The sequence below is a fragment of the Canis aureus genome, chromosome 36 (genome assembly GCF_053574225.1).
Source record: "Canis aureus isolate CA01 chromosome 36, VMU_Caureus_v.1.0, whole genome shotgun sequence".
NCBI lineage: Eukaryota > Metazoa > Chordata > Mammalia > Carnivora > Canidae > Canis > Canis aureus.
In genome coordinates, this window is record NC_135646.1 from 2203356 (window position 1) to 2216832 (window position 13477).

The 13477-nt window shown below is 45.5% G+C and overlaps 1 protein-coding gene and 1 long non-coding RNA gene across 4 annotated transcripts in view; one reads left to right on the plus strand and one right to left on the minus strand.

The window, feature by feature from the left end:
• Positions 1–1382: 1382 nt before the first annotated feature.
• LOC144306206 (uncharacterized) lies at positions 1383–2052 on the minus strand. The gene is made up of 2 exons (XR_013373207.1): positions 1926–2052; positions 1383–1814 (listed from the first exon to the last, which is right to left on the minus strand). It is a non-coding gene; the product is annotated as an uncharacterized LOC144306206 (long non-coding RNA).
• Positions 2053–2349: 297 nt separating this feature from the next.
• The window catches only part of FARSB (phenylalanyl-tRNA synthetase subunit beta), a 68540-nt gene continuing 57412 nt past the window's right edge, over positions 2350–13477 (plus strand). The window contains exons 1-3 of one of the 3 annotated variants that reach the window (XM_077884997.1): positions 2350–2506; positions 8564–8619; positions 11410–11564. In XM_077884997.1, the coding sequence (XP_077741123.1) occupies positions 2449–2506; positions 8564–8619; positions 11410–11564 (269 nt within the window). In that variant the 5' untranslated portion in view covers positions 2350–2448. The remainder of the gene's footprint in view (positions 2507–8563; positions 8620–11409; positions 11565–13477) is intronic. The other 2 variants (XM_077884996.1, XM_077884998.1) reach the window with 2 other exon arrangements.

The window sequence follows — 13477 nt, forward strand, 5'->3', positions numbered from 1 at the left end:
CAGTGAGAAAGAGAGAGAGAGAGAGAGAGGCAGAGACACAGGCAGAGGGAGAAGCAGGCTCCATGCACCGGGAGCCCGACGTGGGATTCGATCCCGGGTCTCCAGGATCGCGCCCTGGGCCAAAGGCAGGCGCCAAACCGCTGCGCCACCCAGGGATCCCTGTTTTTGTTTTTTTAAATAAAGAAGTGTGACCTTGAACATTTTTATTCGCTCTCCTAGGGCACATGGGTAAGAGTTTCTCTGGGGAATATTCCTGGGAGTGTAACGGTAGTCAAATACGCACATGTTCTGCCTTTCTAAGTGAGGCATCTTTTCCACATATTTTCCAAAGTGATTGCATCAATTTATACTCTCGATTCCTGCCAACATTTGGTTTGGTCAGACTTCCATGGTTTTACTGATCTGGTAGGTATGGAAATGTATTTTATTATGATTTTAACTTGCCTTTCCCTAATTTCTAATGCAAGGAGAACTTTATTCATGCGGATTGGCCAGCCTATCTTTCATTTCTAGGAAACGCCACCATCTCCTTCCTGCTCCCCAGCTGGCCCTACAACGCATTTTGTGATATACTAGCTCAGTGTTTTCCAAATATCTTTCCTATCAGTCAGCTGAGCACTTGTGAGGAGGACTTGTGGTCCAGTTTCCTCTTTTCCATTAGAATCCTCTAAATGTTCAGTCCTGGAGCAGGTTAAAGATGAAAAGCAGGATGCCTGTGCTGGGCGTTATGGGGAGAGGAGAAGAGAAGGCCCTGGTGGTTTGAAGCAAGCAGGAAACCGACCAGGAGGGTAGATGACGGACAGCTGCCGGATTTCGAGGTCCTCCGTGGTAAGAACTGTGTTAATGACCTATGAGCATTTGTAATCCTTAGGATAATCCTCTAAGGTGTAGGTTATCCCTGCTTTATAAATAAGGCAAATGAGGTTCAGCAGTAACAGAACACTTTGGCCTGCCCAGCAGAGAGCAGGTCAGCGAGCAATAATGAAGGAGGGCCTGTATTCACCGAGAGCTGAGTACCCGTTTGGCAGATTTTATTGGGCAGCGGGGATGTTTGCCACTGACTGGGCCCCTGCCGATCTGTCATGTTGGGCACTGGGAAGGGATTGCCTGCAGTCATGGGGGGAAGCTAATCTAGTGAAAGCCTGCCTGAATGGTAGTCGGAGAGCCTAAGTGCCACCCACCTCCTGCCCTCACCTGAATAGCTTCGGAGGCCTCCCTCCCTGTAGGGTGGAAAGAGGGGCAGGTCTCCCCCATGAAACTGCCTCAGCTCTGCCTCGAGGGTTGGGTACCGCAGTGCTTGTGCCTCAGTCTCACCAGCGGGAAAATGGGAATAACGATCACCTGCATTGGCGTATTTCCTGTAACAAATAATCACAAACGTGGCGGGTTAAAACAAGTTTATTCTCTCGCGGTTGGGGAGGTCGGAAGTCCAAAATCCCACCGGTCCGCTCCAGAGGTCAGCGGAGAATCCTTTATTGCCTCTTCCGTGTCGCGGGGCTGCTGGCATTCCTCGACTTGTAGCGACATCATCATCATCATCATCATCATCATCCTCTCTGCCCTCTGGGGTACACTGTCCCTCTTCTGTTTCTATCAAATGTCCATCTGCCTCCGTCTTCAGAGGATGCACGTGGCTGCACGGAGGGCCCGTTCTGATAATCCAGGATAATCCATGTGCAGATCTTTAATCTGCAAAGACTGTTTCCAAGCGAGGTAACATTTGCAGGGGCCTGGGCGGGGGGAGGGGCACCGAGCCTCTTACGTTCAGGGCGGTCCGAGGAAATCTAATACGGCCAGAGGGCGGAGCACGGCACCTGCCAGCAGACAGCATTGTCTAAAATCAGTTTTTCCCCTTCTAAAAAGGTGTCTAAGGAAGCCTCCTGTAAAGGGCTGCCGCTAAGCTGAAACCCAGGTGTAAGACTTACAAGGACACAGGGAGGCTGCATGTAAGCGCGGAGGATGAGGCCCACGCTGCAGAGCGCCGGTCCCTGCAGCTCCCGGAGCTCAGGTGCGCGCAGGCTCTCCCCAGGGATGCCCCAGGCCACGCCCACCCGCCCGCCTCCCGGAGAGGACGCTCCGCCCCCAGGCCCCGCCCCCGACGTGCCGTCCCTTGTGCCCCGCCCACTAGCGTGGCGTCCTCCGCCCTTAGCGGGTTAGCCGCGTGAGGGCCTTTGCAGTCTGGCCCTTCTCCTGCCTGTCGAGTCGTAGCACATTCTATCCGATTTCGTCTCCTTTCTGAGCCTGCACGTCATTCATACAACACAGATGGATCTTTAGCGTTTCATTGTGACAATCTGCTTGCCTCCAGGTGAAAAACGAGGCAGAAGCAACTGGAAGAAGACCGGCAATATCGAAGACAGCCCGTGCGGGAGGGCGCCGGGGTCCTAGGCGCCCCGGGAAGGAGCCCCGGCGGGTTCAGGGCGCAGGCGCAGTGGGGCCTGACTCGCCATGCCGACTGTCAGCGTGAAGCGGGATCTGCTCTTCCAAGCCCTGGGCCGGAACTACAGTAAGTGCCGGGCCGGGTCCTGGCTCTGTGTGTCCCGCGGAGGCCGGGGCGCCTCGCCGCGGTGTGTGCGGCGGCGCGTCCCGGGGCACCTGCGTGCTGTGCCCGTGCCCGTGCCCGGGGCGGGGGCGGGGAGGAGCAGCCCCGGGCGCGTTCCCGGTGCGGCGAGGAGGCTCTGCAGAGGCTCCGTCCGTCTCGTTAGGGATCTTCCTTCCTCCTGGGACCCGGAGGGAGAGGCAGGCTCCCTGCGGGGCCCCTGATGCGGGACCCGCGCAGGAGGCAGGAGCCCCGGGAACTCGGCCCACGAGGCGGGGGCGGAGGGTGCAGCCGCCCGCGACGCCGCTGCCCTGTCGCTCCCTCCCGGCCGTGTGCCCGGCCCTGCTCTGGGCGCTCGGGGACCCCGCGGCGCGTGACCCAGGAGGCGGCCGGCGGGGACTAACCACGTTGGTAAAACGGTTCTGGGCTGTTATCAGGACCACGGCCGGGGCACCTGGCGGAGCCCAGCGACCGGCACGCTTTGCTGGGCGGGGTCTCCCCTTCGGTTCTGGAAACCACCCGAATTCAGAAAGGGAGCACATGGGAAGCGCGGCTACCGGGGACCCTGCGGCTGCAGCCGTGGAGACCGGGTCTGCTTCGCATGGTGCTTCCTCGGCCTATGCAAGGGCCGTGGCAGCTGGTGCCCGACAGGCATTGATGGCTTTTAGGGTTTAGTATGGTAGCGGAGTCCCAGGCGGGTTCTCAGCGTGTGACCTGAAAATAGTATTTATGTATGACCCAGAGAGAGGCAGAGACACAGGCAGAGGGAGAAGCAGGCTCCCTGCGGGGAGCCCGATGCGGGACTCGATCCCGTGTCCCCAGGATCAGGCCCTGGGCCGCAGGCAGACGCTCCACCCCTGGGCACCCGGGCGCCCCAAATAGCTTTTTTTTTTTTTTTTAAATTTATTTATTTATTTTTTTCCTAAATAGCTTTTATAACGTTTCTGAAGGTGTACATTTAGGTGCTACGTATTCCTGAAGCATTCATTATTCCTTGCAGGTATTCTGCTGTGAGTCCCTGAATACTCTAGACCTCTGAATTTAGCTCTAATTTCCTACACTTCTTATCGTATGATATGCTTAATCATTGTGCATATTTATATTTCTTAACCCATTCCTGTAAATCGCATTCTCCTCTCCATAATGGTGTATGCCTGAGTCGCACAAGACAGTTGTGGCAAATACTTGTTCAAGACCTCCGTGATCAGCTACCACCCAAGTATCTATTTCTGGGAGAGTAAATACCGTAGGTTTTTTTTTTTTTCAAATGGTAAGACTTGGGGATCCCTGGCTCAGCGGTTGAGCGTCTGCCTTTGGCCCAGGATCGAGTCCCACATGGGGCTCCCCGCAGGGAGCCTGCTTCTCCCTCTCCCTCTGCCTCTCTCTGTGTGTGTCTCTTATGAATAAATAAATCTTTTAAAAAAATGGTGATGTTTTTAGGTATATTCTCCAGCTGCCCCCTCCTTTTTTTTTTTTTTTTTGTCTTATTGAGAACCATCAGGCAAGCTTGATTTTTTTTTTTTTTTTTCCTCCTCCCCCCTCCAAGTATCCATCAGCTACTGACTTTAAAATTTCAGGCAGAAAGATTGATACTGAGATTTACTTAAGACAGATCAGAAATAATCATTAGTTAATGTCATGTGTTCTCTCTTGAAACCTTTGATTTAATTGGGTTAAGGTTAAAGTTGAAAAGCATGTTTAGCCAAGTATCTAGTTTCCAAGTAGTATGGGTCTGTCTTCTTACCCTGTTTTTTTTTTTGTCTTTATTTTCAGATAATACCTCATTCACTCTTTTGTACCCCCCTTTTCTTCAGTCCCTCCAAGGTTTGCTTTTTGTCCTAAATTCCATTGTTGCTACCAGTCACTGGCTTCCCCTTCATCTCTACTTATATGGGATATTTCTGAGGTGCTTTTGTTCTGGTCATTTTGCTTTTTGGGGGCAGTTTTATCTCTTTAGTCTACCTTTTAAATCACCTTTCTGCTCAGGTGTTTTCCTCTTGCCACTTTTTTCTTGTTAACTGATTTGTGATCGCTGTTCAATTCCAGTCCTGCTCTGCCTGGATGTGATTGCTGACAGTACTGCCAGAGCCACCTGTGCCAAGTCTGGCCCTCTTGAGGCCTAAATGGGGTTGGAGAATGTAATTCCACGTTCACTCAAGCACTTGTGGGCAGGCCTGTGCTCCTTGCACATTCTTGATCAGAGACTTCAGTGCCTCCCACCTTGATGTCTCCCTAGGATGCTTACAGTATGGTGGCTTATTTGTCCCAGAGTGAGAGGTCTCAAGAGAGCAGGGAATTGAGTGTTCAGAGTGATATCTCAGAAGTGACATGCCATCCCTTCCAATGTTCTTTGGGTCACACAGACTGATTCAGCACAGTGTGGAGAGGGCCTGCACAGGGGAGTGAATACCAGGAGGCAGGTAGTTTTATTTTATTTATTTATTTTTATTTTTATTTTTATTTTGGAGGCAGGTAGTTTTACAGGCTGGCTACCAGCCTGCCCTTGGCCCCCAGTGACTTCTGTTCCTCCCACATGAAAATCTGCTCACTCGTTCCCAAGGATTCCAGAAGTGTCATCCATTACAGCAACAGCTCAAAATCCAGAATCTCCCCTGAATTGGGCCCAGGTGTGGTTGAGGCTCTTCAGGTGTAGTTCCTTAAGTACAGCTGCTTGAATAGTTACTCTTGGTTTCAGAGACTAAAGAGACACGTGATCACACACACCCCCCCCCCGTCCTCCCATCCAGTGGTGAGACAGGCATAGGGTAAGAACTATACATAGTCCTTTTCAAAAGGGAAAATGGGAAACACAGAGGAGCCCTCGGTCCATGGCAGTTCTGAAATTGAGCTGGCACTTGTTGGACCTTCTTGAATAGTAGGACTCAAGGCCTGGGATCATCGTCCGTGGCTTTTAGTCGGATTCTAGGTTCTTGGTTGTGCTGAGTGACTTAATTATTTTGGTGAAAGAAGGCAGGTGCTTTACATCGAATTAGTTTTTTTAGTCTGTTACTTGTTAATGGAATTTTGGTGGTTTGAAGACTTCATTTTGTTCTGTCCCTTTCAGTTCAGGCTTACAATGTTCCTGCCTATGTATTTCCTTATTGGATTTTGCTAGTTTCCATTTCATTAGCAAATAGCCACACCACTCACAAATCTCTGAAATAAGGGGTTTTGTACCTTGGGCTTTTGCTGATACAGTGACCTTGATTAAATTCAGCTGTGCATGGGGCACCTGGGTGGCTGTTAAAAATCTGCCTTGGGCTCAGGTCATGACCCCAGAGTCCTGGGATCGAGCAACACGTCAGGCTCCTTGCCCAGTGGGGCTCTGCTTCTCCCTCTCTCTCTGCTTCCCCCCCCCTCACTTGTGTTCTCTCAAGTAAATAAAATCTTTGAAAAATAAACTCAGTTGTGTGACTGAATTTGTGAGGCACACCCTTATAGTGCCTTTTATCTGAGTGAATAGTACTTTTAATCTTCTCGAAGATTTTCCAAAATCTTAAGATTTTGCAATTATATCCTTGATTTCATCTTTGGAACGTTCTTTCCTGGCAATGCCGTGGATTTACTCTTTGCTTAGAAGTCATTTCTGAATTTTAGCACATTTTTACATCTTAGGAGGCTGAGAATTTTTAAAACCATCTAGTCTTGGCTCCTTTTTTTTGGTCTTTAGTTTGTCACTTCTCTCACATTATAAACAGAAAAAGAAAAAAGGTGACAGCACTGTTGGGAATCTTAGCTACATCACCCAGTTGAATACACAGACAGTAGAAAACCTAACTGGTCAATAGCATCGCTTGCTAAACTTCTGCTTTTACCTGCAAAGGGTTCTTCTTTGCCAGTTTCTGGTACACTACCTCCCTTTCCTCCATATCCTCACCTGCATCCTTATTAAAGACTGTGAGGCTTCTTGTAACAGCTCTTTCAAGACCTTTGAGGTTTTGATTTACACTTTCCTCAAAGCCCACTCCCTGATTCTAAAGCCATCCCTGTATTTCCTCCGTATTTTGTCTGGCAGCACTCCATTTCCAGAGACGAACTTCTATTCTCTATTGCTGCACGAGAAAATACTCCAGTGCATAGGAGTGTAAGACAAGTGATTATTATCTCATAGGTTTTGAGAGAGGAATCAAGGAGTGGCTGAGCTGGGTGCTTGTGGCTCTGGGCCCTGACTAGATTGCAGGCAGGCTGTCAGCTGGGTCTGCAGTCCTTTCCAGGCTTGGCTGGCTGAGGAATATGCTTCCAGGATCACTCGTGTGTCTGCTTCTGACCTCCGTTCACATGAGGGTGTGAGTACCAGGAGTGGGGATCACGGGCCTGGAGTCCCAGACTTCCTGCTCTCAGCCTTCCCACCTCCCATACAGCGCCTGAGCCTTACAGATTTTGCCTTTGACATTCCTCACATTCTTCCTTCTTCTGACCCACTGCTGCTCCCTCAGCAGAGTCCTCACTGCCGTACCACATGTACCATTGCAGAAGCCTCCCTGCTCCAATCTATCCACCGCTCTGCTACTGTTGTTTAGGATGCAGATCTAACTGTGCTTTTGCCCTGTGGAAAATCCTTCGGCGTAACCCCCGCTGCCTGCAGGTGGGACAGAGCAAGTCCCTTGGCATGTGCGTTCTTTCTGCTGGAACATCGTATCTCTTCCCGACCTTATCCTTACGCTTCATCCATATCGAACTTTCCAAATTTGCCATGCTGTTGTCCCACTCCCCCACAAGCCTTTGTGCGAAGCCTTAGCTGATTCTGACTGAAGCTGATTACTTCCTTTGTGCCATCTCTGTACCTTGCACTTAACTGTATTTACACATCTGACCTCTTTATTAGAGTAGGATTTTTTTTTTCCATAGCCTTGGCACCTAGTCCAATGCCTGGCATATAGTAGATAACTCTTAAGTGTTAAGTTGAAGTTCATTGTGAAGGTCAGAATCTTAAGACCAGCTACTCACTAGGATATACTGGTGATGATGGTTTGTGTTCAGTTTTTGATAACGACAAAATCCCCCTAAATGCTGTTTGAGGTAGCAAAGTAGGATATAACTTCAAGGAAGAAAATTGTTAATTATTGCAGACCTACTAGTTTCAGGGTGCTATGCCAATCCATTACCTGCGTAATGTCATTGAAATCTTTCCCAGAGTTCCATGCTAAAAATAAACGGCTGTAAAATGCTATCTTATGGATGAGGCCTAGGAGTCAGGAATTTTACATAAAGTGCCAAGCTCTTAGAGCTAGTGAGTGAGTTGGAGTTCAGACTCCGACTGGCCTATCTCCAAAGCCTGCCAATCAGACCTCAGAATTTTATTTTATTTATTTTTAAAGATTTTATTCATAAGAGATAGAGGCAGAGACACAGGCAGAGGGAGAAGCAGGCTCCATGCAGGGAGCTCGACGTGGGACTCATCCCGGGACTCCAGGATCACGCCTTGGGCCAAAGGCAGGCACTAAACTGCTGAGCCACCCAGGAATCCCCAGGCCTCAGAATTTTAAATGATAGGATTTACGTGACCTTATCCCATTGTGTAGGACCTGTGTTTTGGAGCCTACTTTATACTTGATACCTACTTAACAGGTTCTTTTTCTAAGAAAATGTGAACTTCCCAGAGTAGGTAACCTAATTCTGTAGTTGCTGTTAAATGAATTAGCCCTTAAAGAGTTCTTTTCAGGGGTGTTTGTTTTTTGGTTGCTGTATTTTTTTTTTTTTTGGTTTTAAAATGGTGCTGATGCCTGGTAATTAATATGTTTGATATAGAGCAGTTATTAAGAAAATGCAGTTTATATACTATCATTTATTTTTTTAAAGATTTTATTTATTCATGAGAGACATAGAGGCAGAGACATAGGCAGAGGGAGAGGAGAAGCAGGCTCCATGTAGGAAGCACAGTGTGGGACTCGATCCTGGGACTCTGGGATCATGCCCTGAGCCAAAGGCAGACACTCAACCGCTGAGCCATCCAGGCATCCCTACCACTTTCATTTAAACTGAGCAGATTAAAATTAGCAATCTCTCTTTTTTTTTTTTTTCCAGCCGACGAAGAATTTGATGAACTATGTTTTGAATTTGGTCTGGAACTTGATGAAATTGTATGTATTGAATATTTTAAAAAATATTTCATGTATAACTGCGTTTTTCAGAAGTATACTATATTTTGTTATCTTATGGTTAGAGCAAGATGGAACATTTGTGGGCTCTGGTGATTTCTGTGTTCTTGGTGTTCAGGAGCTAAGCTCCAGTTCTTAGAGTATCTGGTGCTTTCTTTAAAGTCTTAGAAAGGGTTCATGCATTAAATTGTGTACAGTCACCTTGAGTTATTGAGCTAATGCTGTGCAGATGGATAGACCATCTTGAGTAACCCAGAATGGCAGTGTGCTCCCTGGCAGTGAGGTGCCTTTTTACAAATTAATTAGCAAACGGGGCCTGGGGAGCAATGGAACCATTACTTTAGCCAGAGTGAGAGTTCATGCTTTCTTGGCTGGTAGGTCCCCCTCCTTCATTTCCTCTGTGCCCCTATTGCACCTTCCTCTGTTCCTGTTTAGCCAGTATTAATTCATTCCTAATCATTACTGTAGACACTGACCTTGTAAAATGATCTGTTTTTTTAAGAGTTGCTTATAAAAATCCTTATAAAGCATATTCCTAGTCTTTTAGTTGTATAATTAAAATACTTATAAAAAGTTTATTTGCAAAATACATTATTAATAGTTACATAAGACATTGTATTTATAACTAAAATACTTTTATGTTTTTCTTGTAACGTTATTTTTTCTTAAGCCTTTTTTTTTTTAATTTATTCAGTGTTAAAATACTATGAGATTTAGGCTGACAAAAACATACATTGACTTGCCTCGGTTTTTTCTGCTTTTTTACTGATGTTACAGGGTTTGTTTTTGTTAATGAGCATCTTTAGGCTTGAAATTGGCTAAGATTTCTCTAAGTTACTTATTAATAAGACTTAGTTTCAGGCTGTAGGATATCTAAACATTGGACAGGATATCAGAAAATCTGAGTATTCAAGCTCCTATATTTACGAGCTGTGTAAACTACATTGCTTCTCTGGGCCTCCTTTTCATCTATGAAATGGGGGCTATGAATTATATGATCTCTATAGATCCCTTCCAGCTCTGAAATTTCTGTGGTCTTTGATTTCTGTAAGGTTTTTGTTAGCCCTCACAAACCCGGCTTTCAGACACAGTCTTTGTATGAATTGAGGTACTGAAATGAAAGATGTAAGCTGGTGTGTCCTTTCTGCAAGGGGACTAGTCTTTTTTTCTTTTTAAATTCAGATGTCTTAATTTCTCTGCTTACCACATTTTCTCCTCTTCCTATGAGTCCCTCCTGAAACATCACATTCCCTGTGATGGCAATGATGAGAGCATAACATGAAGGGAGGCAGAAGGAGGAAGAAGAATTAGAATTTAAATAAAGCTCAAAGAGGTCAATAAAATTGCTGTTTTTTTTTTTTTTTTTTGTTAAGATTTTATTTATTTATTCATGAGAGACAGAGAGGCAGCGACACAGGCAGAGGGAGAAGCAGGCTCCATGCAGGGAGCCTGATGAGGGACTCAATCCCGGGACTCCGGGATCACGCCCTGGGTCAAAGGCAGGTGCTAAACCACTGAGCAACCTAGGCGTCCCAAATTGCTGTTTTTTTAAGTTGAAGTATAAGCGACATATAGTATCTCATCTCAGGTGTATGTTGTAGTGATTCTTATCTCTCTTGCCAATGGTTATCTTTGAGAAGATCTGTTATTCTTTGCTATAATATGGTGACAGATATTCTTAAGCTTTTGGCTACTGGATTAAAATTATTCTAGTGTTTCTTCTCTTTTTGGTTACCTTTACTCTTCTCTATACCTTTACTATTATTAGATCGCTTCCCATTGTGCCATAATCTCTTCTGATTTTTTTTTTTAATTTTTTTTATTTATTTATGATAGTCACAGAGAGAGAGAGGAGGCAGAGACACAGGCAGAGGGAGAAGCAGGCTCCATGCACCGGGAGCCCGATGCGGGACTCGATCCCGGGTCTCCAGGATCGCGCCCTGGGCCAAAGGCAGGCGCCAAACCGCTGCGCCACCCAGGGATCCCTCTCTTCTGATTTACACCACAGTTCTGATCTCTTCAGATGTTTTTTTGTGTTTTTTTTTTTTTTTTTTTTTTTTAATATTACTCATTCTGTTGCTTCTAGGCTTGGAGTGCCTACTGGATTTAGCTTTTAGAGTCATTATAAGAAGTCCTATTTCTTCTATTTGGTGAATCATCTTTATTTTGCCTCTTTGACACCTTTTGTTGTTGCTGCTCTATGTACTTGGTAGTGGTATTTTCTTTTAAATCTGGGATGGGCAAACTCTTTGTAAAGGTATTGTAAGCCTGGTAGGTGGTGTAGTCTCTATCACAATTCAGCTGTTAGTATGTAAGTCACAACAGCTAACATGTAAACAAATGGGCCTGGTGATATCCCATTAAAACTTTACTTACAAAAATAGGTGGTAGGCATGATTTTGACTGGTGGGCCATAGTTTGCTGACCCTTTCTTGAGATGAGTTAGCGCTGTTCTGGAATGACTGAGGATGCTAGATATCCGAACTCAGCAAAAAAATTGAGTATTTTTACTTGAGAGAAAGTGCATGCATGCACATGAGTGGGAGAGGGGTAGAGAGAGAAAGAGCCTTCAAGCAGACTCCCTGCTGAGCAGGGAACCTGATGCTGGGCTTGATCTTAGGACCCATTAGATCATGACCTGAGCGGAAACCAGGAACTAGATGCTCAGCTGAGCTATCTTGGTGCCCCTGTAGTTACTACTTTGTAGCACTGACAACTAATTTTTCAAAAGAATTTAGATCTATTGTGCTTTATTTTTTGGGCTTGTTTTAGACTTCTGAGAAAGAAATCATAAGTAAGGAACAAGGTAATGAAAAGGCAGAAGGAGCCTCTGATGTTGTTCTTTACAAAATTGACGTCCCTGCCAATAGATATGATCTCCTATGTTTGGAAGGATTGGTTCGAGGACTTCAAGTCTTCAAAGAAAGGTAAGAGAATATGTCTATTAAATACTTTGCTCAGATTTCTTTTGCTTGGCATTATCAGCAACTCTGTTTAAGTCTTTGGAAAAAAATTTGTTGGGCAGGTGTACAGCTTTAAGTTTGCATAGAGGGTGAGTTAGAATAAGATTCATGCAGATTATAACCATTTAAAAATTTGCATTTTGAGGGGATCCCTGGGTGGCGCAGCGGTTTAGCGCCTGCCTTTGGCCCAGGGCGCGATCCTGGAGACCCGGGATCGAATCCCATGTCAGGCTCCGGTGCATGGAGCCTGCTTCTCCCTCTGCCTGTGTCTCTCTGCCTCACTCTCTCTCTCTCTCTGTGTGACTATCATAAAAAAAATTAAATTAAATTAAATTTAAAAAAATTTGCATTTTGAGTCCTAGCTTTACATCTGGAGAACTATTTAAAGCTGGAGTAGTTAATGATTTTATGGCCTTCTATAAAAAAGTTAAGGGGGGAAAAAAAGTTAAGGGGATTCATGTGAATTTTTTCAGTAATCCAGTTGAAATACATGAGTAATTTGATTTGTTAAAGGTGGGAGGAAAGTAGAGGTGACAAAACTTTATATGCTATTTGCTTAAGAACTCTAAGGAAGCTCAGGAGTAGAGGTTTCTAACTGGAAAACTGAAGATCTTACGATGGCTCTCTGATCATGGACAAGTTCATTGGCCTCTGTAGTTTGAATCTCCTAATTATTTATTTACTTATTTATTTTGAGAGAGAACAAATGTGCGCCTGCTTGAGCCAGTGAGGGGATCAAAGGGGAGAGAGGAGGAGAGAATCTTAAGGAGACTCCGTGCCCCAGTGTGAAGCCCTACACGGGGCTCAGTCTCATAACTCTGAGATCATGACCTGAGCCAAAATCAAGAGTCACATGCTTAAAAAAAAAAAAAAAAAAAAAAAAAAAAAAAGAGTCACATGCTTAACCGACTAAGGCGCCCCTCAGCCTCCTGATTTATAATGGATATTTTTAAGTCCCCTTCCAACTACTCATGTAATGAATACAATGAATATATAAAGTGAAAAAGAGGTGAAACAAGAGCACTTATCAAAAATAATTATTTTTGGTTTTGATGACCTATCATCTGGTGAGCTGCAAAAGGATGAGTGTCTGGCCGATGGGCTAGACTCTGAACCAGTGAGGTTTTGGGTGATTGATGGGTATGGGTGAAAGGGTGATAATTAGGCATTTGGTTTAGGTGGTTAAAATTTGGAAAGTGACTCCGTTGCTTCTCTGTGTGTGACAATCAGACCCTTATATTTTAGGGCCAACGATGATCCCTTAAGGTGCATTTTCCAAATCTGCTTGATGGGAGTCCTTTACTCCTAGCAGGCACCTGATTCTTATTCTCAGACAGAATTAGGAAAGTGACTTAACCCTGTTGCTATTCAGGGTGTGATCACTCTGTGGACCAGCAATCCTCTCTGTCCTCTGAGAGCTTGTTAGGAATGCAAAATCTCAGCCTCTACTCAAGACCTATTGAATCAGTCTGTGGTTTAACAGATTCCCCCCTTGACTGTAAGCACGTTCAGGTTTGAGAAGCACTGAATTAAAACAGTAGTTCTCAGTCTCTCCTGATAAGAATTACCTGCACTTTGCCTTCAAAATGTACCACTTCCTGGGTCTTTCCTTTAAATATCCTAATTCAGTATATCCAGATGGGACCAGGCAATCTGTATTTTTAATAAACCCTGCTTTTCTTAGAAGCTCAGAGTCTCATGGTTGGAATAAAACTTTAAAGGCTATCAATCTTTAAAAACAGAAGTTAATAAGTCTAGCCCCTCAGCTGATGTAAATGCTTCCTCTATGGTTGCTTGGTGCTTTTCTAGCCTCTGCAGACCCTCCAGTGACTGGACACTTCTTACTGGGAGGCATCCTATACCATTGTTGGACAACC